The sequence below is a fragment of the Molossus molossus genome, unplaced genomic scaffold (genome assembly GCF_014108415.1).
Source record: "Molossus molossus isolate mMolMol1 unplaced genomic scaffold, mMolMol1.p scaffold_m16_p_1, whole genome shotgun sequence".
Taxonomy (NCBI): Eukaryota; Metazoa; Chordata; class Mammalia; order Chiroptera; family Molossidae; genus Molossus; species Molossus molossus.
The window spans coordinates 159,053-180,999 of record NW_023425344.1 but is presented as its reverse complement, the minus strand read 5'-3'; the positions used below and the strand labels follow the sequence as shown (position 1 = coordinate 180,999).

Genomic DNA, 21,947 nt, shown 5'->3' with positions numbered 1-21,947 from the left:
GGTGGGGAGGGAGCTGGAGAGGAGACTGCCACCCACAGAGACAAGCTGCACCCCCTCTTCCCTGCCTTCCAGCCCACGGGTCTCTTAAACAAACAGAAACTCGTGTCTCCTCCTCTGCTCAGCTGTTTGCTCAGCTGCAGATAATACCCGCGTGGGAGGCTGCCTCCCCGCCCCGCTCTTGGCCGGGTTCAGGCCGCCGCCCATTTCCTGGAGGGCCCGCCAGGCGCTCTCTTCCTGCTCCGCCAGGCTGTCCCGTCCCGTCCCGTCCCGTCCCGAGGACTCGGCTCCGCGCTCCTGGAACGGACTCGGCCTCCTCTTCCAGGCTGGCCTTCGGCGGCTCCCTGGGACTTGCTGGGACGTCAGGAGTCGGGCTGAGGGGCAGGGAAGGGCTCCGCCCCCACTTCGGGAAATGCAGACCTGCTGGGCAGTGACTCCGCGGCGCCCTCTCGTGCGCCCACCCACGTGGGCGTGTCCCGCGCGGGCCTCAGAGGCGGCGCCGGCGGGGCCCTGCGAGGGGACTGTCCCCCGTTTTCGTGGCAGACACTTCCCCCCCGACGACCGAGCAGGATCTAGCTTCTCCGCCGGCCCCGTCCCCCCGGCGCTGCTGTGACCTCTGTCCCTCGGGCGGGGACTGGCCCGGAGCCCCCGCCCCGCGCTCCCCGGCCCCACCTCCGAGGCGGCCCGGGCCACGCCCCGGTGGTCCCCGCGGCGGCGATGGCGGGGCCGGCGGGGGACGGGAAGTGCGCGGCCGGGATCACGGCCACGGCCGCGGGCGAGCTGCGCGCCTACCGCGCCTACGCGCGCCGCTGGGTCTTCCTGCTGGTGGTCAGTCTGCTGAGCTGCTCCAATGCCACGGTACGGGGGGGGGGGGGGGGTCCTGGGGCGGGGCGGGGGCCGAGGCCGGGACCCAGCGCGGAGCCCGGGAGCCCGGACCCGCCCCCGCCGGTGCCCTGGTGCGCCCGGGGCGCCAGCCTGCTCGGGCTCGAACCTGCGGAACCCGAAGGCACAGTGGGGCCGCAGGGGCGGGGAGCCCTGCAGCCGCGGAGGGGCCTGGGACCGGAGCGCCTTTTCCTGGCTGTGGTTGCTGGGGAGACGAGGGCCGGTGTGACGTCTCCCTGGCTGAGCCCAGGTCCTGTGATCTGTGGTGGTCTCCAAAGGATGGCCCTCCTGAGACAGGCCGGGGAGCAGTCACCGGACAGATGAAAGGGGGCACCCTTCAGACGCCCCACTCCCTCTGAGAACCCACACGTGGGTCCGGCCTTCACCACCTGGCTCCTGCCCTGCTTCCCACACCCCCCAGGACAGGGTCCTCTGCTCTGTGCCCAGACCAAGCTCCTGCGTTCCTGAGTCAGTTTTCAGATCCCTCAAGAGTCCTTCCTTATCTGCCCCCTCCTCTGTCCCCACTGCTGGCAGCCCTCAGCTCCAGCCCATCAGCCACTGAGAGCTGATCAGCCAGTTCCTGGGGCCTAGCACCCCCAACCTGCTCTTCCCCCAGACCACCCCTGAGCCCCGAGTTGCTTTACCCAGAGGCCTGTGCTCCTCTTTCCCTAGCCCATTATACATAGGTAGGCTCAGTGAGTGAACCTTTCTCCACCTCTGCACCCCGGTTTGGGCCACCCCCATGTCCCTTGAACAGGCATCTAAGTGCACTTGAGCAGAGGGGGTGTTTGGGGAGAGTCTTCTTCCACCCTTCTAGGTTCTTCTGGCTGGTCTAACAATCAAATCGACATGAGACAGATTAACAAGATAAAAGAACCATATTTAATTCCACATGTACCCGTGGGAACTCCACACACATGAGACAGAGACAGACGATAAGATGAGGTGCAAGGGTTTCCCGGGCTAAGGTGAGCAAGGTGCCTGAGGACGCCAGTGGGAGGAAGGTCATTTCAGGACGATAAGAGCAGTTGTCCAGTAACGAGAAGTTTGCCCTGCTCTGTAGATGGGACGTAAAGTTACCTCTGGTGCTCACTCTTCTTGGGGTAAGGCCCCTTTTCTAAGTTCTTTAAGGGAGAGGTAAGTCTCTTGTGAGCACGCAGGGTCTCGGTTGCCTTCAGCTCAAAATAACACGCATGGCAAAGTGGCACATCTTGGGGAGGCCTCTTCTGAAGCCCTGACCCTCCCGTGGCCACTGGCTCATGGGTTAGGCTGCAGGACTGCCCACAGGCTGACTGGGCCACCAGCATCTGACCTCCGGATGTGCCCGAGGAGCGCGTGTGCCATGTCAGCCTCCCACGGGCGTTTGGCCGCCGTGTGATCATGTGAGGCAGAGCTACAGTTGGCAGCAGGTCTGGTCCCTGCTCTGCTGGCCACATGCTCTGGGGAGAGGCACGGTGAGGGCGAGGCACTCGAGGGGTGGGCTCTGCTCTGCAGGGCCGGTCAGCTGGGTCAGGCTGGGCCAGAGGCAACCAGGCCTGCCTGGGGACTCTTTCTGCACCTGGGAGGTCTCTCCCCTGCTCTGTCCTTGTCACACGAGTCAGAACTCTCAGTCAGGAAGCTTGGTTCTCGCCTGAGGCGAGCTCCTGGGTCCTCTCCCAGCTGGAGGATCGTGAACTTGGATTTGCGACACCCTCTTTGTACACCCTGGCCCGTTTCCCTCCTCCCTCCCACAGTAAGCCTTGGCGAGCCGCCCCCCCCCCCCCCCCCCCCCCCCCCGTCCCACGCACCCTGCAGGGACCCGGTGGTGTTTCACTTCCTCAGGAAGCCTCCCCTCCAGCTGCCCTCCCTGTTTGCTGGAGGTCTGCTCAGTGAACACGTGTCCTAGCGCCTACAGCTGGGAAATGTCTCCTGCTTCCGGAGGTTCTCACCTCCCCAACACCTGTGTCTCCTACGGGGGAGGTGGGTTGGCCTTGGGCAGGGCCCCCACACAATCCAGCTGTTTCCACCTGGGACAGAATTTGCAGACAGGCTTTTGGGCTGTCTTCTGTCCCCACCCCCAGTATTCCTTCCACTGTCTCTTCTACTTGGCCATCCATAGCTCTTAGCCCACCCTGCCTCCTGCCCTTGTCCACCTGGACACCCACCACAGACGTGCTCCTCTGTCCAGCCTGTCCACGCGCCTGGGGGCCAGGGCTGCTGGCTCCCCCACCCCAGCACCTCTTTCCGCTTCCGTGCTCAGCCGTGCCCAGTGCCCACCGGCCACACCGCACAACATGTGCCAAGGTCCACCTCCCCCGACAGCCCTCGGGCCTTTTCCTGGGAGGGTCAGTCCTGGCAGGCTGATAGTCCTGCAGGCTCTGGCCAGGTTGTCAGCCCCCGGCTGTCCCCAGGACCACACCTGCAAAGATGGGACTGTTCACAGTCAGCGTGCTGCCTGACCCCCTCCACCTGGCAGTCTTCCTCAGGGATGGCCAGAAGACCGGGCCATTACGGGACTGCTGGACACTTTCACTTTCTCTGCTGGCTGGCCAAGCCCAGGACAGCGGGTGGCTGTGGTGCCCGCCCCTGGGCTGACGCCAGCATGTGTCCCACAGCTGTGGCTCAGCTTCGCGCCCGTGGCCGACATCGTCGCTCAGCGTTTCCTCCTGTCCACTGACCAGGTCAACTGGCTCTCACTGGTCTACCTCGTGGTGTCCATCCCGTGTGGCGTGGTGGCCATCTGGGTTCTGGACTCAGTTGGGCTCCGCTGGGCGGTGAGTTAGACCCCACAGCAGGGCCCACTCGGGTGGGGCAGGGTCCCTGAGGGCTGGAGAGCCGCGACCCCCGCCCCAGTGCAGGGTTCCCAAGCAGAGTCACCCGGGTGGTGCTGGAAGGGCATCCCGGCCGGCCAGGCAGAGGCTCCTGACTTCGTCCCCGCAGACCGTCCTGTGTGCGTGGCTGAACTTTGCTGGGAGCGCACTCCGGGCCCTGCCCTGCATAATTGTTGAGGTCCAGTACCCGTTTGCCTTCCTCATGGGTGGCCAGAGCCTCTGTGCCCTGGCCCAGACCCTGGTCATCTTCTCTCCGGCCAAACTGGCTGCCTTGTGGTTCCCTGAGCATCAGCGAGCCATGGCCAACATGATCGGCACCATGGGTGAGTTGAGGGGTGAGGCCAGCGGCCGCCTCTGGCTCGGGGGATGGGTCCCGGTACCTCTCTGCTCTTGGAGGGCGAGGGCTCCCCTGCGGCTGAGGCCAGGCCAGGCCGTGGCTGAGCTGACGTGTCTCTGTCCATCCACCCAGCAAACCCCTTGGGCATCTTGCTGGCCAGTGTGCTGTCGCCTGCCCTGGTGAAGAAGGAGGATGACATCCCTGTGGTGGTGAGGGAGCTCGTGGGTGCACCCACACGCATGTGTGTATGTTTGGTGTGTGCACATGTGTGCATGCGTTTGGTGGGCTCTAGTACACGAGTGTGTTCGTGCCCCTCCTGTGCCCACAGGGCAGTGCCCTCGGAGCACGGGGTATTTATGGATTTCTCCGTGTGTGCGGTCCTGAGCATCTTCTCAGCGTCAGGCAGGGTTCTAGGGACCAGGGTGTCGGAGGCGTTCCTGGGTGGGGAGAGGCCTCGGTGAGGAGGGAGGCTGGCTGGGGCAGAGGGCATTTGTGGGGGGCCAGGGAGGGAGATGAGGGGCAGGCTGAGGGGTGGGGGCTGAGCCAGGGAGGGTGGCCAGGAGTCCAGAGCAGCCCCCTGAGGAGCCTGTGCATGTACATGCGTCTGAGGGGCCTGCGTGTACATGCACACACGGGCCTTACGCCACCCCCTCCCCAGCTGGGCATCTACGTCATCCCTGCTGGCCTGGCCTGCTTGCTGGCCACCGCCTGCCTCTGGGAGAGCGTGCCGCCCACCCCACCCTCCGCAGGGGCAGCCCACTCCACCTCGGAGAAGTTCCTGGATGGGCTGAAGCTGGTGGGTTTTGTGGGGTCCGGGGCTGGGGAGGGTCTGGGGGCAGGGAGGCGGCCAGGAGGGGAAGAGGGTGGGCTGGGCCCTGTGGGAGCCCTGCCTGCCCTGCGGGGGCTCTGGGCTGAGTGGCCCTTCCTCTCCAGCTCTTGAGGAACAAGGCCTATGTGGTCCTGGCTCTGTGCTTTGGGGGCGGTGTCGGCATCTTCACCAGTTTCTCGGCCCTCCTGCAGCAAATCCTCTGCGCCAGTGGCTACTCCAACGTGAGTGCTCACCGTGCCCGGGCCCACGCAGGGACGGGACGGGGCTGGGAGCCCGTCGCCCACCGTGCCCGGGCCCACGCAGGGACGGGGCTGGGAGCCCGTACGCCCGCAGGCTGTCTGCCTCTGGCTCCTGTGTGTGGCCGTGGAGTGGCCCGTGGTCTCCCCAAGCCCTGGGTGTCCACGCCTGGACAGGGTGACCTCCTGTGACGGGCACTACTGACGTGCCAAGAGTGTCAGATGCCAACTTGGTCACAGATGGTAGGCTGGGCCATGGGGCGGGGTGGGCCGTGCTCAGGGTACTGGGAATGGTGGGGTGCTTTCATTCTGTCCCAACGCCCCCCACGCCCTGTACGGCCTGCGGGCTCCGGGGAAGGGTCCTCCTCCCCCTGCACTGCAGAGAGCAGAGCCTTGGTCTGCTGACAGCTGTGCCCTCTGCTGTCTGGCGTTGGCCCCGGGAGTGGGGTTTGGACCCAGCATGTCCCCACCTCCTCAGGGGCTCAAGGACTGAGGGGCATCCGCAGCAACCAGGCTCTTCCCTTTAGCACGTTGAGTTCCCGGGGCAGGCATGACATGGGAAAGAGGCACCTCCAGGGGGCACATGCCACCCCTGATCTATGCACAGTTAATGGTGCAGGGAGCCCGCTGTGCAACTTTGCCTGGGCCTCGGCATGGCTCCGTGACCCTGCCGTGTGCTCCCTGGTGATGGCACGTGTCCTCGCCGTCTCCTGGGTCCCTGGTAGCACAGTGCCCTGATAACGGGTGCCCCTGCCTCCTCTCTGCCTCCAGGAGTTTGCAGGCCTCTGTGGGGCTCTCTTCATCGTGTTTGGGATCCTGGGGGCGCTGGTTCTTGGCCTGTACGTGGACCGGACCAAGCATTTCACGGAAGCCATCAAGATTGGCTTCTGTCTGACCTCTGTGGTCTGTGTGGCCTTTGCCCTGGTAAGTGTCTCCTCCAGCCAAGACCACACTGCAGGGGGACTGGGTGCTCCTGGGGTGGACAACTGGCAGTCCAGCCAGAACAGAATCCAGGCCCTGCCTGCTGAGGTGGACCCTGGGCACGTGCTGGTGCGGGGCCTGGTGGGGCTGAGTCCGGGCTGTGGCGTGTGACGGCGGCTCCGGTGGGGTTTGCCGCCAGGTGTCCCAGCTGCAGGGACAGGCAGTCGCCCTGGCTGCCATCTGCTCGTTGCTCGGGCTCTTCGGCTTCTCGGTGGCGCCTGTCGCCATGGAGCTGGCGGTCGAGTGCTCCTTCCCTGTGGGCGAGGGCGCGGCCGCAGGTCTGGTGTTCATCCTGGGGTGAGTGTACCCACCACGCGCCCTGGGGACCCCATCAGCCCTCCCCTCACCATCCCAGGCCACACAGTGGCGACCTGCCTGCTCTGGCAAGGCTCACGTGATCCGAGCACCCGCTGTGGACAGGCCTGGGCGGGCTGCGGGGGCCCACGATGACCAGAGCACTGACACTGGGCGGGGAGCAGTGTCCGGGCTGAGGGCCTCGTGGCTGTGTCCAGGCAGGCCGAGGGTGTGCTCATAATGGTGCTGCTGACCGCCCTGACTGTGCCCCGTGTGGAGCCGTCCTTCTCCACCTGCCAAGGTGGCCAGGATCCCCTGGACTGGAAGGGTGAGTGTCAGCCCTCAGGGACATGGGGAGCCTGAGAATGCAAGGGAAGAGGGCCGACCAGGGCCTCCACCTGCTCCAGCCCTGGGAACCTACCTCCATGGGCCCTTTTGCTGTTCTTGGTGGGCAGGATGGGGTCAGAGGCCACAGGCAGAACCCCTGGCTCAGGAGGGTGGGAGCAGCCCTAAGACCCTTTTAACCCGGTGTGAGTCATTTTAAAATGAGATTAGGAAAAGAAAAAGATGAGAGAGGGAGGGAGACAGACAGGAGGAGAAAGAGGGAGGGAGACACAGACAGAGACAGAGACAGAGAGACAGTGAGAGACGGGAGTGGGGATGGGACACCATGCCGAGACCCTGCCAGTGGGAGCCTGTACCAGTGACTGTGGTCTGTGCACACACCCTCGGGGCCCGCTGGGGCCTGGGCGGGGTCTGTTCCTGGTCATGGACAGTGGGTCAGCTGGGGCTCTGCTGGCTCTGGCCACGCAGGGTCCCATGACGTGAGCCTCAGGCAAAGCTGGCTGTGTCCCCAGTGTCCGTGCTGCTGATGGCCGGCCTGTGCACCGTCTTCAGCTGCTGCCTGGTGCTCTTCTTCCACCCCCCCTACCGGCGCCTGCGGGCCGAAGCCCACATGAGCCCGTCCATCCAGGAGAGCGAGTGTCCGGCCACTGTGGACCACGCACCCGGCCAGCAGAGCCCCCCTGAGGGCCCGCCCAGGCCCCCCCAGGGCCCCGGCACGGATGCTGCGGGAAGCCCAGGAGCAGCTCGTTCCTAGAGCCTGTCCCTGGTGGACGTCAGTGTCCTACAGACGCCACAGGGACTGTAGCAGACACGCAGGATGGCCCAGTGGCCATGCCAGACCAAGGGTGACTGGTTGAGGGACAGCATATGGAGACATGCTGATGGGGAGCTGGGTGGGTTGGGGGTCCTGAGGGCCCCTAGATGTCAGTCTGGAGTGCACAGGTGTGGGCAGGGCTTTTCCAGAGCTTTGCTCAACCTCCAGTCCCCAAATGACCAGACCCCCAGCCTGGGTGCTGACAGGTGGGCCATGCTGGGCTTGTGGGGAGCTGATGGGGGGTCCCACAGGCAGATGTCCCCCAGGCCCTCCTGTCCCAGGTGGACACGTCCACCTCCCCACAGACACTTGCAGGCAGGTTTGTGGGTTTAGGTTTATTGAACTGGCCACAGTGTAGGTGGGGGAGGAGGCAGCCCTCACTCCTCCTTCTCCTCCCCGTGCGTGAGCACGTAGCTCAGCGCCTTGTAGTCCAGGTTGCCAGCAGCGTCGATGGTTGCAAACTGCAGCATCTGGTCCACCTGTGCACAGGGTGGAGGGTCAGCCAGGCAGGAGGGCAGGGGCCAAAGGGCTGCAGCCCGAGAGCGAATGACAGGCCCTGAACTCCAGCTGGCTCCAGTCTTGTTTCTGAGCTTGTGGGGGTGAGGGGTGGGCTGGGCTCAGCCATGGGGTGTCCCACCCTCAGCAACACTACAGCCTCTCAGGGCCAGGGCGCATGCTCAGCCAACCCCTGAGTTCTGAGGGCCATGGGGGACGGAGGTGGGGTGGGGGCCGAGGGGCCAAACCTCCTCTGCAGTCATCTTGTCTGCCTGGGACATGAGCAGCCGCTTGATGCTGAGGACAAGGAGGGAGACACCCAGTTAGGCTGTCCTGAAGAAAGGGTCAGCACTGGACAGTGACGGGGGCCCTGTGACCTGGGTCAGTTCACACCGTGCTCCTCCATGGGGGTAGGGACACTGAGGGTGGGCTCACGGAGTCTTTCCTGATCCACGCAGGGGTCACCTCCCCTGGGGAGCAGAGACTGAGGGCAATTGAAGGCAAGTACCTGGCACAGCAGACATGCCTGTTCCAGTGCTTGGGGGGTCCCCAGACCTAGTGCTGGGCCGTGTGGGCAGGAGTGGTTTACCCTGTTACCTTGGAGGCTGGGGGAGGTGGGCTTGGTGTCCCTCAGACCCTGTAGCCACACTCACTAGTCCTTGTTGATGCTGCCTTTGCCTTCGGGGTCCAGCATCTTGAAGGCGTTGAGGATGGTCTCCTCAGCATCCGTACCTGCCCACAGAGACTCCGGTCCTGCTCTGGTCGCCTCACCTCCACTCTGTCCTCAGCCCGACTGGCTCCTGCTGCTGAGTGCCCGGGGCACGTGCTGGCCCTGCCCTGGGCAGCTGTTCTCAGGGTCCTCGGGGTCCCACCCAGGCCCATGGGGGACGGAGGCCACCAGCGGGCAAACAGGAGGCTCCGCAGGGAAGGTGCGGGACGTGTGGGGGCCCACACATGCGGGTCCCAGAATGCCAGTTCCTAGGGCTTGTGGAGATCTGGAAGTGTGGATTTGATGAGAAATGTCGATTTCTAAATAAACACATGCTGTATTGGCCAACGGCCGGAGGCTCACCAGTTAGCTTCTCCCCAAACATGTTCAGGAACATGGTGAAGTTGATGGGCCCTGAGGCCTCCTTGAGCATGGCGTCCAGCTCATCGTCCTTGACGTTGGTTTTGCCTGTTGCAAACATGGGGTCACTGCGAATGCCCCCATCCTTGTTGACACGTGCTGTACCCACTGGCAGGTGCCCCACGGGGCTGCCCACCTGTCGTTCTCCAGGCAACCCCAGAACAAAGCTGGGGAGACTGGGGAGGGAGGCCAGCAAATGGGGGGACACCTGGCCCAAGTGTGGTGGGTGCAGGTTCTGTATGTTAGCAGAACCCCAAACCCTGAACCCCAGGGAGGTGGACTGCTCGGGGGGGGGGGGAAGAGGAGGCTACATGGAACCGGGAAGGTCTGTGACCTGCTTACCTGGGCATAAGGGGCCCAGAGGGAAGGCAGGTCTGGGTGAATCCCCACAGGTGGAAACCAGCCTGTTCCCCCAGCTCCAAGAGCAGGACCCCCTCAGGCTGCAAAAAGCGTGTCCCCAGATGGGGAGCGGAGGGAGGCTGGGTGCCAGGCTGCATGCTGGGTGCAGCGCCCGCCTCTGGCTCTTGCTGCCTCCTCGGTGGTGGCATCCCTTCCGGGACCTAGCCCCAGCCTCCACCTTCCTGCCTGGGCTGTCCCCTCCCCCGTGGGCCCTGGTGACACCCCGGCCAGCCCCTATCAAACTAGAAGGGGTTTCTCCCCAGCCTGTGGGATTCAGCTCAGACGCTAAGGCTGAGGACCGGGTGGGCTGTGACAGAGTTCTGCCCGAGCACCTACCCAGGGAGGCGTAGGTGTCTTTCAGGTCCTCCTTGTCAATGAAGCCATCTCGGTTCTGATCCATTAGTGTGAAGGCCTGGAACAAGGCCGCCCCGTGTGAGGACAGATGCCCACTCTTACTGGCTCCGGAGCGAGGCTCGCTCGGTATCTCTTGGTCACCTGTGTAAGGATTCTCAGGGGACCCCCGGGGCAGGAGCTTCCGGGCTCTCAGTATAGGAGCAAAGCCTCACCTCCTTGAACTCCTGGATCTGGGTCTGCTCAAAGTTGGAGAAGACGTTGGAGGAGGCCCTCTGGGCCCGGAGGGCCCCTCCTTCCTTCTTCTTGGTCTTCCTGCTGGCCTGAGATGAGAACACTGAGGCTGAGAGTCCCCCCGAGCAGGCGTTTTGGGGGACTTAATGCAGAGAATGGGTGGACTGTGTACCCAGGTCCTGGGTCCCCAGACTGGAGCAGCTGCAGGTGCTTGGTGGGCACAGGGGCCCTGAAGACGCCCTGACCACACAGCACTCAGGGTGCACCTTGAACTTCGCCCTGCTAGGTCTGCAGTCCAGCCAGGATCCAGCTGGGTGTCCAAGGAACAAATGGGACTGTGCAGGTGGCCGGCAGGGGGTGGGCTTATTCTGGGGTCCCTGCTACAGGGAAGGCTCACTGGGGCAGTCACAGGGCACAGATCTGCCCTGTCCCCAGCCACCAACACAAATACACCTGCGTACAGGTACCCAGACTCCCCTTGTGTGCACACGCACTCACACACAGTCACACACGCCTCCGCCCAGCTGCTGCCTGGGGCACACTCACCATGCTGGGTCTGCCTGGTGTGATGGTCTGTGCCCTCCCTGCTTAGGTCGTCTGTCTTAAGCTCCTGCCCAGTCCCCCAGGACAGCTTGAACTCTGGCTGTCACTCCCTACAAGGACAGGCTCAGCCCCCTCCCCCCACCCAGGGGACTGGACAGCTGCCGAGCTTTGGCAGTCAGCAGTGACTCAGACACCCCCATCCTGCCCTTACCAGCAAGGACCCCAACCTCCCACTAGCTCCCTACCCAGCAGCCCTTGCTGTCCCAGATTTTGTGCATCTCCTGGGCCACCTGCTATGGGATGAGGGCCTAAGGGGCTGTAGGAACCAAGTAAAAGGGTTTTTCCCAGATTTGCACAAAGTCCCTTTAAGTGGACCTACCGGTCAGTCACCAAGTGTCCCCCAAGTATATTCTGTGTGCCCTTACTTCCTTGCCTTGGTGGCAGAGAGGTCCAGGCCCCCAACCCTGGCCCTGGGGCCACCCCTCCTGTCCCCACTGCAGGCCCACAGGAGGGGTTGAAGAGCCAGATGGGCTGGCCGGGGCCAGCACTCAGCCTGTTCTTCCCACTGTGCCATGGCCCTATGGCTGCCTGTCACCACAGAGGTTGGATGCCCTGGTCTTGGGTGGGGGCAGCAGCTGCAGCCCTCCGTGTGCAGGGATGAGGGATGTGGAGTCTGTACAGTTGTGATAGCTGGGAGTTGGGGGAGGGGTGTCCCTGAGGGCACATCTCTGAACCTTTTTTGCCTCTGCTGCAACTGTAGCAGGGGCACACCAAGTGAGTGTGAGGAACCTGGGGAGGCACGACCCACCTGCAGGGACCTGGGGACTTCCAGGGGGCTCTGCCTAGAGGACTCCCAGAGAGAGAACATGTGACTAATGTGGGAGACATGGACTTGGGCTGCACGTCGAACAGGGACTCCGCTGCCCTCAGCTCGGTGGGATCTGGCTGGGTCTGGAAGGGTCCCAGGCTGGGCTGCAGGAGTGGGGGGTGCCACACCCAGAGGGGAAGGCATGTGGGATCTGTGCTCAGAGGCCCCTGAAGGAGAAGACCAGAAGAGCCAACAGAGCCACTGGGGAGAGTTCCTGGAGTGGCCACGGTCTGAGCACAGCACTAAAGATAGCCTCGGAGCCAGCTCCTGGGAGAATATCGGGATTCGGCATGGACAGCTGGCCCTGACAGGTGCAGGGAGTCGCGGCCGTCCTGCTGTCCTGAGCCAGGTGGAGCCCCCACCTAGACCCCAGGAAGGGCCCGGGCCAAGGTGGGTGTCCCCCGGCTTCAGGGGTCTTCCTGGGATGGTGGTGGTGTGTGCGCCTGTGTGTCCTCCCAGGTTACTACCTTCTGCCCAGTGGAAGCTACTAGTATGTGGTCCCCCACCCTAGGCCCCAGAGACTCTTATTTTTGATTCTGGAAGCAGGAGTTGCTGAGGAGTCTGGTTTATTTTAAAACCCAGGGAAGGATAAAGATGTTTGTCACCTGAGGTCATCTGCCCAACTGCTCAAGGGCAAGAGCGTGCGTGCTTGTGTGTGAGCACTCAGCACATTGGCACAAGGGTTCGTCTCCTACCTCCTGGGGTCAGGGAGCATTCAGGGTGCTCAGGGAGGCCTGCCCTGGGCCCCAGGCCCTCCCAGGAGAGGGCCTAGGCCCTGTAGGGCCCATCGCCATGTTCCTCCCCCCGCCCGGGACACAGCCCAGGTGAGTTCCCAGCCAACTGCCTAGAGTCAGGGCGGTGGAGAAAGTGAGGGAGCACACTCTGCCCAGCCCCTTGGAGGTGGTCCTCCCAGCCTCCCCTTCGGAGGCTTAATGATTACGGAGCCCTCGGTGCCCTGCACTTTGTTCTTTAGGTTCAGTTCAGTTCTCTTCCAAAAACAAGGGTTTGGTGAGGAGTAAGAAGTGGGCTTCCCCCACCCCCACCCCCAGAACCGACCTTAGTGAGTGCCAAACCCTGGGCCTCAGGGAGCTTCTCACAAAACAGGACCAGGGTGGACAGTGCGCCCGGGGCCCCTATGCCCAGTTGCCACGGGAACCATGTGCCAGCGTGCGGCCAAGGTCTTGCCACCGCTGCCCCATCTCCGGGCGGCCCCTCCGCACCCCTGGGTCTGGCCCGGCGGCGGCCTCAGCAGCGCTCACCGCACAGCCTGGGGAGACAGGGCTGCTCCAAGGGGGCAGTGGGGAGGTTTCCCGCGGAGCCGGGGGGAGGGGGGCAACCCCTGTGGGTGTGACCGTGGCCACCCTTTCCTTCGCACGCGCGGTCTGGGGATCAGAGCCCCCTGAGGCCCAGCGTGAGGTGGACCCTGGAGCTTGGACTGCAGGGTTCTGCGGGCAGGAGCCGGGGAGACCCAGGGAGCAGGCTCTGCTGGGGGTGGGGGGCTCTTCCCAGGCGCACCCCAGGCCCCTGCACAGAGAGGCTTCTGGGATGAGGAAGCTCTAGCCCCGCTGGGGACCGGATGCGGGATGGCCGGAGGGCGCCCGAGGCCACCGCCCGTGCGAGCCCAGCGGGTGCAGCCGCCTCCACTGCCCAGGGGGCCGGCCTGCTCTCGGCGCTCAGTGCGGACTCCCGGGGCGGCGGCGAAGGGGCCCCGCCAGGGCCGCGCGCCGGCCTGACTTCAACTTTCAAATGTCGGACCCAAGGCGCGCGGGCCTCGGCTGTGCTCCCCACCCGGGGACGGCAGGCCGCAGGGGCCGCTCCCGCCCCGCCCCACCCAGTCCCGCGCCCGCGCGACCCCGCTTTCCCCCGGGCCCCGCTTGCCCCGCGACCGGTCCCGCGCGCCCCCCCGGCCCCGCTCCGCCCACAGCGCGCACGCGCAGCGGGTCGCGAGCCGTGCCCCGCAGACCTCCTGCCCCTCTGTGACGTCACACGCAACCTGCGCGGACGCCGGCCGTTTCCCTCCGGCCGCCAGGGGGCGCCGCGCCCACTCGTTGCTGATGGCGCATGCGCTCGCCTGGGTACACTGGATCGACTCCACCGTCTTTCCGGGCCTTGGGACGGCCTCGTCAGGCGGATTGTGTTTCCGGTGCGGAGGTCACGGACAAGATGGTGCCGCCGGTGCAGGTTTCTCCGCTCATCAAGGTGAACTAGGGTTCGCGGCCGCCTCCCGGTGCTCGGCTCCGCGCGGGCTCCCGTGTGTGCGACCGTACGGAGCCCGGCCCCCGCCCCCGCCGTGCGGCCCCGGCCCCCCGCTCCCCGACCCCGCGCTGCAGTCGCGTCCCCCAGCCCCCAGCCCCCGCCGTGCGGCCCCGGCCCCCCGCCTGCGGCCCCGGCCCCCCGCCCCCCAGCCCCGGCCCCGGCCCCCCGCTCCTCAGCCCCCGCCGTGCGGCCCCGGCCCCCCGCCCCCCGACCCCGCGCTGCGGCCGCGTCCCCCCGCCCCCTGCCCGCGCTCTCGTTCGGGCGCCCGTCTCATCCGCCGCCCCGCCGCCCTGTCCCCGCAGCTCGGCCGCTACTCCGCCCTGTTCCTCGGCGTGGCCTACGGAGCCAAGCGCTACAGTGAGTGACCGCGGACACGGGTGGGGCCCCGCGGGGGGCCGGGCAGGTGCGGGCCGACTCGGGGCCGCTGGGCGGGGAGCCCAGCGCGTTGCGGGGCGGCTGGGTCTGAGCCGAGGCCCCGGGGCGCGGCCTCCGGAGGGGTGACCTGCAGGTCCGCGGGTTCACCGCGCGCCCGAAGGGGACACTGTGTGTGGGCGGCCCTGCGTTGATGAGGAGTCGCAGTGAGGAAGCACCCCGTTCCCGCCGTCCCTGAACAGGTTACCTGAAACCCCGGGCGGAGGAGGAGAGGAGAATAGCGGCCGAAGAGAAGAAGAAGCAGGATGAGCTGAAGCGGATTGAGAGAGAACTGGCAGAAGGTACAGGTGTTCGCGGATCTTACCCACTTGTACCCCACCCAGACGTTCAGGACCGACCATCTGCTCCAAGTGGCTGCGGGTGGGGGGAGGGGCCCCTCCTTCCACCCAGCGCTGGCCCAGTGGGTGTTCTGGGGGGACATGGGACACCTGCCTTGGTGAGCGCCAGGCCTCCCTCGGAGAGGCCCGGGCCAGCACCGCACACCCGCCCTCTGCTGTGCAGGGATAAGGACCACCGCGGGCTGGTTTGAGCCGAGCCTAGTTGGGCTTCCCTGGGGCTAGATGCGGAGTGTGTAACACCAAGAATCTGAAGTGCTCCGTTTGAGTTGCTTGAGCGGGTAATAACTACGTTTCTTTTCTAACCTTGCAGCCCGAGATGACAGCATACTGAAGTGAGCCTGCCTCCGAGCAGTGTGCATGAATAAAGCTTTCTGTGTTGTGTGACGCCCTGGTTGTCCCTTCATCCTGTTTGTGTCCGGTGGGGGTGGACGGGGTTTCAGAAGAATTATCGTTCACCACAGACGCAAGATATGGGGGGGGGGGGAGCACAGGAACTCTGTCACCTGTTCTCTGGGGCAGCCAGGTGGGAGCCCCAAAGGGTGCAGTTTGTAAGGGAGACATAGCTGGACTGTCATTGTGGTGGTGTTTGACCTTCAGTCGTCTGAGCCCTGGCCCGGGCCCTGATTGCACTGGGGAGGGGGGGGGGGGGCCTGCAGTGCAAATGTAGGTGGGGCTGATGCCCTTACAGTTGAGAGGTGGATCTTCAGCCCCCTGCACGAATCCTCCCCTTGACCTCAGGGAGGGGTGTGGCCTGAGAAGGTGGATAGGGGAGGGCTTGGGTTCTGGGACCTGAGAGGAAAGCCAGGTTCTGCTTTCTCTCACCCACTTTTATTGTAAAATGAGTTCACATGTAAGCGGAAGAGAACATGGAGTGCAGCATACCAGCACTTCAGGGTCCTGGTTTTGGTTCAGGTGCTGTTTGAATGAGCCCACCTGTGAGGTTGGTGAGCTCCAGCCTAGAGCTGTCAGCTGGGGCCGAGGAGTTCCTCCGCAACCTGGAGGAGCCCGGGCCCCAGTCACAGGACCTTTTCACCAGGTGTCACTGACTGCTGGGATGGAAACTGAAATGCTCCTTCCTGTGAGGCCTGGCTGTGTGGGGTGTGTCCACCGTCCCATCTCGTACCTGCTGGGAGCATGTGGGGAGGGCCTGGGTGGCATCTGAACTGGCTTTGTAGCAACTGGCCTAAACCCGAGCTGGAAGAAGTTTCCCGTGGGGTTAACTGTCATCTCGTGTCGGGAACAGATGCTTGGAGCTCACATTAGGAGTTAAAAGTCCTTAGTTTCTGCTGGGTAATTAGTACCCATCTCACGTATGTCCTGTGTTCCCCAGTTTGGGGGTGACTGCCTTTCTTCCTGGCTCAGACATTAAGCCACTGGAGACATGTGGTGCTGCAGTAGGAGGACACCCAGCTGCAAAGGAGGGGACTGGGCAGACCACCGGTGCTGGGAGGAAGACCCACCCACACGTCTGGGTCCATCAGCAACACAGCAGCCTTCATGACGATTATTTCTGCACAGCTCACTCAAATCTGACCACTGCCCTGCTCACAGTTTTGACCTTCCTGCCAGCACTTTCTGATTGGTCATACATAGTGTACCCTGTGCCGCAATTCCCACCACAGAAAACAAGGGCAGCTTGTTTTTATTCTATATTTTTGGTCATGTATTTCCTAAACTAGGAAACCATCTCTTCTCCGTCCATCTGCCCATATACACACAAACGCACGTGCAGGCGGTCTCACCCCGTGCTTCGGACACGTCCACAAGCTTGCCAAGGTCTCTGGTGTGACTATCCAAAGACAGGTGATTTTGAGTGTTGGACAGACTGCACTGTTATTTGCAGTTGGCTTTAGTTTATAAAAACACAAACCTTAAAAAAATTCAAAGTATCCAAAATTGTCTTCAGTCATTTTCTTAGGCTTCCTAACCTCTTGTACCAAGTGGCTAGAAGCAGAGTCCCAGTGGGTGTGCAGGATGGGGGTGCCATCAGACCCCACAGAATGGCTCACAGGATGCAGCAGGTTGAGGACTGGGGTGCTGGGCCACCATTGCAAATTTCTGTGCCCACTGCAAGAGAAGACACAAGATGGTGAGAGAGAGCTGCATGTACCCCAGCTGGGCTCCCTCCCTTCTGCTTGTGTGTCCTCTACCAGCCCTGCAGGAGGAAGGGCAGAGCCAGGTGGCTGTGGTCAGCCTAAGCCTATTAGCTGGGGCTCAGCCCTTCTTACCTTAGCCCTGGTGACACTTTCAGCCCTGGCCTCCCGTAACCCTGAAACCATTTTGTTTATGCTGGTTCCCTCCCCAGAGCTGACGGGGCCGAGCATGGGCGAACACAAGGCAGCATGGTCACTGATTCCAGTCGGGATATCGCTGCTCCTGTGCAGCTCCCGTATTATAGGGTGAACAGTTAACAAGCGCTCCAGACACAGTGCAGGGAGGTGTCATGCACACCTGACTCCTGGCTCTTATTTTCCTGTGTGTGTGTGTGTGTGTGTGTGTGTACGTACAGGTGGATTTTCTGAGTTACTCAGGAGGGAACTGTTCTTTGAACAAAAGATCGGTGAAGAGTTTAGGATATTTCAGTGAGGCTTTGCTCCCCTTCATAAAGGAAGTGACACTCAACTATTACTTCCTTGGAGAAAATGAGTTCCCCTGCTAGGACCAGGAGGAGACCCTTTCTGTCCAGGCTTGTGAGCTACCCCGAATCAGCAGGGCCCATTCCGCGGACAGGCCTTCCCCCGCGGCTGCCTCTGCAGTGAAGAACCCACGAGCGCCAACCGCAGGGCGGACACCTACCTCTTCTCCAAATTCAGTTCTGTTGTTTAATTCTGTCTCTGTACACACTCCGACTCTGGATTACCCAAGCGCCCCTCCCCCCCACTGTGTGCTGCTCCCCATGGCCCAGACCTTTCTTGGCTGCTGTCCTCTCCTCCTGCTTCTTCTTCTCCTCCTCCAGGGCCTTCACCTTCTCCTCGTACTCGTCGGCCAGGGCCTTCCACTCCTTCCTGTTGTTCTGCAGTCGCTCTAACATGGGCAAGATCTCCTCGTGGAAGCGGGAAAACTCCTGGAGAGGGAATGGAGACGGTGGGCTGACCTCCCAACTGCTCCCGGGCAGAAGGGACAGGCCACGTCCCCCTGCCTCGGCCCTCGGTTTGCTCTGAGGGGGGTCCTGAGGGGCCTCCGAGACACCATTTCCCAGCAAAGCCCTGAAAAGGGAGAAGGGCGTGGTGTTCGTGTTCTTGAAATTAGATGGAGCTGTGGGCGTGAACGCTTATGACACGTGCGTCATAGAGGGGAAACAAGGAGCCTAAGGGTAGAGTAGAAAGTGTCAACTGCAGAGGGCTGGACTCTGCAGTCAGGGCCGAGAACAGCGTGCAGGCCCTGGGGGCACCTCAGGTGGGCTTTGGGGAGGGGCTTCGAGGTGGGATGTCCAGGTGCCCGCGGGGACATCAAGAGGGAGAAGGCCTGTGGAAAAGCCGCTGAGGAGCTGACCAGACGAGGTGGAGCGGGAGGAACTCGACTTGGGGTGACACTGAAGATTTGGATTTTAAGTGCATATGGGAGCAGAACAGGAGCCAGGGCGGTACTGGGCAATCGACCCCTTCCTCCGCCTATGACCCAGCAGGCCCTGCACTGCCCGCTCACCTTGTACACAAAGGTGCACACGAAGTCGATGAAGCCAACCTGCAGTTTGGGGAGCTCTGCTGCTTTGTTTCGGTCCATCATTGGCTGTGGGGGAAGAGGGAGCACAGTGAAGGGCCGGGAGCAGGTGTGCCAGACATGCCCTCCCCGCACCCAACTTGGATGAACACGCCCATGGAGACACACCGGAGGAAGGGAGAGCCCCCAGCCCTGGGCTCAGCCTGCCTGACAATGCTGGCCCTTGGAAGGGAAAGGCCAGGATGTCCCATGCCCCTCTGAGCCATTGGGCCCTGGTTCCAGGGCATCCCTGTCAACGTCTGTGGTGCTGGCTTGTCCCACATCCCCCAGGCTCCCAGAGAGCCAGCCTTCCGTCCAGCTCCCCGGAGCTATCCATGGTGCTGAGCCAGGACCCCAGGCTCCCTGTGGGGCAAACCCCTGGTAAGCTCAGAGGCGCTGCCCTTTGTGTCCACACTCTCTGGACCCAGCAAGCTGTCTGCTGTCAGTCTCTTCTTTGCAGTTACCCGTGGTCTGGAGCTCAGTGTGGTGGAGGTGAGCCAGGCAGAACCTTAGAGGCCTGGCCTGGAGGGGACACGCTGGCTGTGTCCTTCCCCCAGGAGCTGTGTGGTTGGACACCACGCTGCTGCCCTTGTTCCTTTGTTCCCATGCAGGGGCCACCATGGTCTAGCAGCATATTCATGACCCTACATTGTGACCTGAAGACCTCAGCATCATCCACCTTCCAAGGTGTGGGCCCCTGGGCCCCAGCCCCCGGCTCTCTGGCTGGGCACTCTCCCTGTGGCCGAGCCTGTCCTGCCTGGGCCTTCCTGGAGCAGCTGCAGGCCCAGCTGCGTTTACTGCAGAGCTGCCCGGGCTCATGGAGCCTGGTTCTACCAGTTTTGACCTCTGCATGGGCTTTCCCCAGACCCAGAGACACCTAAACTCAACCCAGCTCATGTCACATGGTCCACGGGGTGAGACCGAGGCCCCAGGACTTCAGAATCCCAGGGGTTCCCGTCTGCACCGAGCCAGGACCGAGGCTCTCAAGGCTCCACGACAGGGGCAGAAGATTCTGGAAGCAACACTCACAATAGGCTGCTGATCCAGAACTGTCCTTTCCAAGTCACCTTGCTCCCAGAACTCAGCTGCCACCAGCAGAGCGACCTGGGGGCACAGAGGGCAGTTGTCCGGTGGGGCAGGTCCTCAGTCTTCACCCTGGCCTTTCTGGGAGCCCTGCTGGGAGGGTTGGCCCGACACACGAGCACGGGGCACCTTCCGCCACAGCAGCCGCTGGAGACTGGCCCTCAGCACTGCACAGACCAAGGGGCTTCCGCATGTCAGGCTCCCCTAGGGGCCGTCCCACAAAGGAGGGAGGTCACGCCCAGGTGACTTCTGACCTTGCTCTGGACTTCCCAGGGCTTGGTGATGGCAGACAGGTCGCAGGCCGTCATCATCATGGCCCTGTGAGCAGATGGAGCTGGAGGCAGGCCCAGTCTGGCCTCCCTCTGCCCCCACCCCTGCACCCTCCCGCCTGCAAAGCCTAGAGACTGTGGGTCCTTCCGGAAGTGGGCAGCCTGCCTCCTGCCCCTCCCCCGGAACCACCACTGACGTCTGCAGCGGTTATCAGGCGCCTTCTACGTGCTGGTGATTTACCGGTACTTCGTGTGGATTTCTGGGACAGGCCTGGGGGAGAACCCACACCTCCACTTTGTCAATGAAGGAACGAAGGCTCCTAAAGTGAGTTAATTATTGCAAAGTCTACAAACTAAGGAACTGGCCCGTCTGACCCCAAACCCGGTGTCTCCCTGAAAATGAGGACCAAGATGGAGCATTTGTTTTGAGGTCTCAGAGCCAGTAAGAGAAGAGCTGTTGTTGCTGCAGAGCCTTCGGGGACCTGGGTCTCGGGGTGCTGTTGGAGGGCTGCAGGAGTCACCGGACCCCCACCTCCGCCTGCTCACATGACTATCTCCTTCCGTGTTGTGTCCAGGGACAGGTACTCCACCCAGCTCTTCCTGTCCGTGTAGTTCTTAGACTCGTCCACAATCTTCTGGAACATTGTCCTCTTCCTGAACCCCAAGAACAAGGGGAGAGAGGCGACCTGACCCCCTTATTCCAGGCAGGACCGCACCCACACGCGTGTTCCCGACCCCACAGCCCTTCCGGGTGAGGAGCCAAGCGAGGAGTCCAGGCGCCTGGGACCACGGGGGTCTTCCCGGCTCCCCATGCCAGGGCTCCCCCTCGGCCTCTGAGCCCCGGGGTGCCCACTTGAAGTACAGCGCCAGGTCCGTGGCGATGATGGCGATGTCCATGAGGCGGATCACGTGCTCGTGCTGCCGCCGGTTCAGGTTCTGGTAGATGTTGAGGCTCTGCGGGAGGGTCCAGTCTCAGGGCGGCCCTGGGTCCGCGCCCCCCCCCCCGGGGTGTGCACGTTGCTGGCTGACTTCTACCCACGGTCACGGGCACTGGGCTCAGGTAGCCTCCCTCCGGACGGAGCCCACCCTCCGCGTGGAGCCCACCCTCCGCGTGGGAGGCTTCGGAACACGAATCTCATGCTCTGGCCGGACCTGCGCCCCTCTGGCTCGCGCGAGGTCGGGGCTCCTGTCCCGGGAGGAGGCCGCGGGGGCGGACGCGGCCCAGAGCGGCCCAGGGCGCAGGGGTCCTCAGCCGGGAGCGGCGGCAGGAGCCAGGCGAGGGCACGAACCTCCTCCGCCAGCAGGAACTTCCCGAACTCCAGGTGGTGTCGCTCCAGAATCGAGGAGCCGTGCAGTTTGGCTAAGGGGTTCTGGGACCTGCCCCCGGTGCGTGGAGAAGCAGCAGCGTCAGAAGCCGAGCGGCCGGGCAGGGCCCCCCCGGGCCCCGCAGCCCCTCGGCAGCCACGCCCCTGCGCCTACTTCATCTGGTACAGGTTGTTGGTGCCCCTGTGGTCGATGTCGTGGCACAGGCCGGCCGTCACCATGGCGAAGGCCTCCAGGTCCGTGTAGTAGCTCTTCAGCTTCCCCGTCTGCGGAGACAGCGCCCGTGGTCCTCCGCCCAGCCAGCGCCCTGGCCGTGCCCCAGGCACGGCTCCGATGAGGGCGCTGGGCACTGGGGTAGGCTGGGGGCTGGCGGGACCCAAGACCCCTCCCAACCCTCCGCCTGCTTCCGGCCGGGGCGCAGCCACGCTGCCCTCGAAGGAGCCCCCTCGGGCGCCTGGGCCGGGAGGTCCTCACACCCTGGTCAGGCGTGGGCTGGGGGTGCTCTGCCCCGCCCGCCCACGCACCGTGAGCAGCGTGAACATCGTCTGGGCCACGTTGAAGCCGTGGCGCCAGTTGTGGTAGGTGATCCTCCGGTACCCTTTGCTCACGGAGAACAGGAACCGCACCAGGACCTGCGGAGGGCAGGAGACGTCAGTGCCGCCAACACGTGCCTCGCGGGGTGCCCCGCGGGGTTCCCGCGCGCCCTCCTCTTGGCTTCCGCCTGTAGCCCGAGCGGCCGGTGCCAACCCAGGGGGGCTCCAGCACTCAGGGGGCTTCCGGGGTCTCCGTCCTGTCTCCCAGCCCCAGATTAGGAAGAGAACCCCAGGCAGGCGTCTGGGGTATTTCAGAAGAAAAGGTCTGTTTTCCGCATGGGCACTTGAGTGGGCAAGATGCAGGGACACCTGGCTGGGTGAGGGGACCTGAGGGGGGGCTGAAGGTCCTGAGCCGCAGAGGCGGGGTGGGGGTGGGGTGGGGGTGCAGGGCGTTTGTCTCTGGTCAACAG

At 63.6% G+C, this 21,947-nt stretch overlaps 4 protein-coding genes across 4 annotated transcripts in view; 2 read left to right on the top strand and 2 right to left on the bottom strand.

Moving 5' to 3' along the window:
* The first annotated feature begins 714 nt into the window (after positions 1-714).
* On the top strand, positions 715-9,086 carry SLC49A3 (solute carrier family 49 member 3). The gene is made up of 10 exons (XM_036279219.1): positions 715-855; positions 3,474-3,632; positions 3,799-4,012; positions 4,159-4,235; positions 4,685-4,822; positions 4,960-5,076; positions 5,863-6,015; positions 6,212-6,369; positions 6,585-6,694; positions 7,224-9,086. Exons 1-10 carry the CDS (start codon positions 715-717, stop codon positions 7,463-7,465), a joined length of 1,509 nt encoding a protein of 502 aa, XP_036135112.1. The 3' UTR covers positions 7,466-9,086.
* Positions 7,892-13,607, bottom strand: MYL5 (myosin light chain 5). The gene is made up of 8 exons (XM_036279107.1): positions 13,538-13,607; positions 12,601-12,677; positions 10,115-10,222; positions 9,885-9,960; positions 9,093-9,197; positions 8,674-8,752; positions 8,269-8,317; positions 7,892-8,004 (listed from the first exon to the last, which is right to left on the bottom strand). The coding sequence occupies exons 1-8, from the start codon at positions 13,605-13,607 to the stop codon at positions 7,903-7,905; spliced, it is 666 nt and encodes a 221-aa protein (XP_036135000.1). The 3' UTR covers positions 7,892-7,902.
* A 6-nt stretch (positions 13,608-13,613) lies between these two features.
* Positions 13,614-14,954, top strand: ATP5ME (ATP synthase membrane subunit e). The gene is made up of 4 exons (XM_036280238.1): positions 13,614-13,743; positions 14,103-14,157; positions 14,415-14,513; positions 14,881-14,954. Exons 1-4 carry the CDS (start codon positions 13,708-13,710, stop codon positions 14,904-14,906), a joined length of 216 nt encoding a protein of 71 aa, XP_036136131.1. The 5' UTR covers positions 13,614-13,707; the 3' UTR covers positions 14,907-14,954.
* Positions 14,955-16,450: 1,496 nt separating this feature from the next.
* PDE6B (phosphodiesterase 6B) overlaps positions 16,451-21,947 on the bottom strand; it is a 31,404-nt gene continuing 25,907 nt past the window's right edge. Inside the window, exons 13-22 of the mRNA XM_036280147.1 lie at positions 21,469-21,576; positions 21,101-21,210; positions 20,911-20,998; positions 20,475-20,575; positions 20,168-20,275; positions 19,607-19,670; positions 19,299-19,373; positions 18,216-18,299; positions 17,478-17,634; positions 16,451-16,637 (exon numbers count right to left, since the gene is read on the bottom strand). Of these exons, the coding sequence (XP_036136040.1) occupies positions 16,576-16,637; positions 17,478-17,634; positions 18,216-18,299; positions 19,299-19,373; positions 19,607-19,670; positions 20,168-20,275; positions 20,475-20,575; positions 20,911-20,998; positions 21,101-21,210; positions 21,469-21,576 (957 nt within the window). The 3' untranslated portion in view covers positions 16,451-16,575. The remainder of the gene's footprint in view (positions 16,638-17,477; positions 17,635-18,215; positions 18,300-19,298; positions 19,374-19,606; positions 19,671-20,167; positions 20,276-20,474; positions 20,576-20,910; positions 20,999-21,100; positions 21,211-21,468; positions 21,577-21,947) is intronic.

Bases quoted from the DNA above. Each gene is read 5' to 3' on its own strand.
- ATP5ME (XM_036280238.1), top strand. From the start codon at position 13,708: ATGGTGCCGCCGGTGCAGGTTTCTCCGCTCATCAAG. The intron at 14,158-14,414 runs GTGAGTGACCGC...GTCCCTGAACAG, and splicing joins CTACGGAGCCAAGCGCTACA to GTTACCTGAAACCCCGGGCG. The intron at 14,514-14,880 runs GTACAGGTGTTC...CTAACCTTGCAG, and splicing joins TGAGAGAGAACTGGCAGAAG to CCCGAGATGACAGCATACTG.
- SLC49A3 (XM_036279219.1), top strand. From the start codon at position 715: ATGGCGGGGCCGGCGGGGGACGGGAAGTGCGCGGCCGGGATCACGGCC. The intron at 4,823-4,959 runs GTGGGTTTTGTG...CTTCCTCTCCAG, and splicing joins TCCTGGATGGGCTGAAGCTG to CTCTTGAGGAACAAGGCCTA. The intron at 6,370-6,584 runs GTGAGTGTACCC...GGCTGTGTCCAG, and splicing joins GGTCTGGTGTTCATCCTGGG to GCAGGCCGAGGGTGTGCTCA.
- MYL5 (XM_036279107.1), bottom strand. From the start codon at position 13,607: ATGCGCCATCAGCAACGAGTGGGCGCGGCGCCCCCTGGCGGCCGGAGG. The intron at 10,223-12,600 runs GTCGGTTCTGGG...TTCTCATCTCAG, and splicing joins AGGGTTTGGCACTCACTAAG to GCCAGCAGGAAGACCAAGAA. The intron at 9,198-9,884 runs GTAGGTGCTCGG...TGTTTGCAACAG, and splicing joins AGACACCTACGCCTCCCTGG to GCAAAACCAACGTCAAGGAC.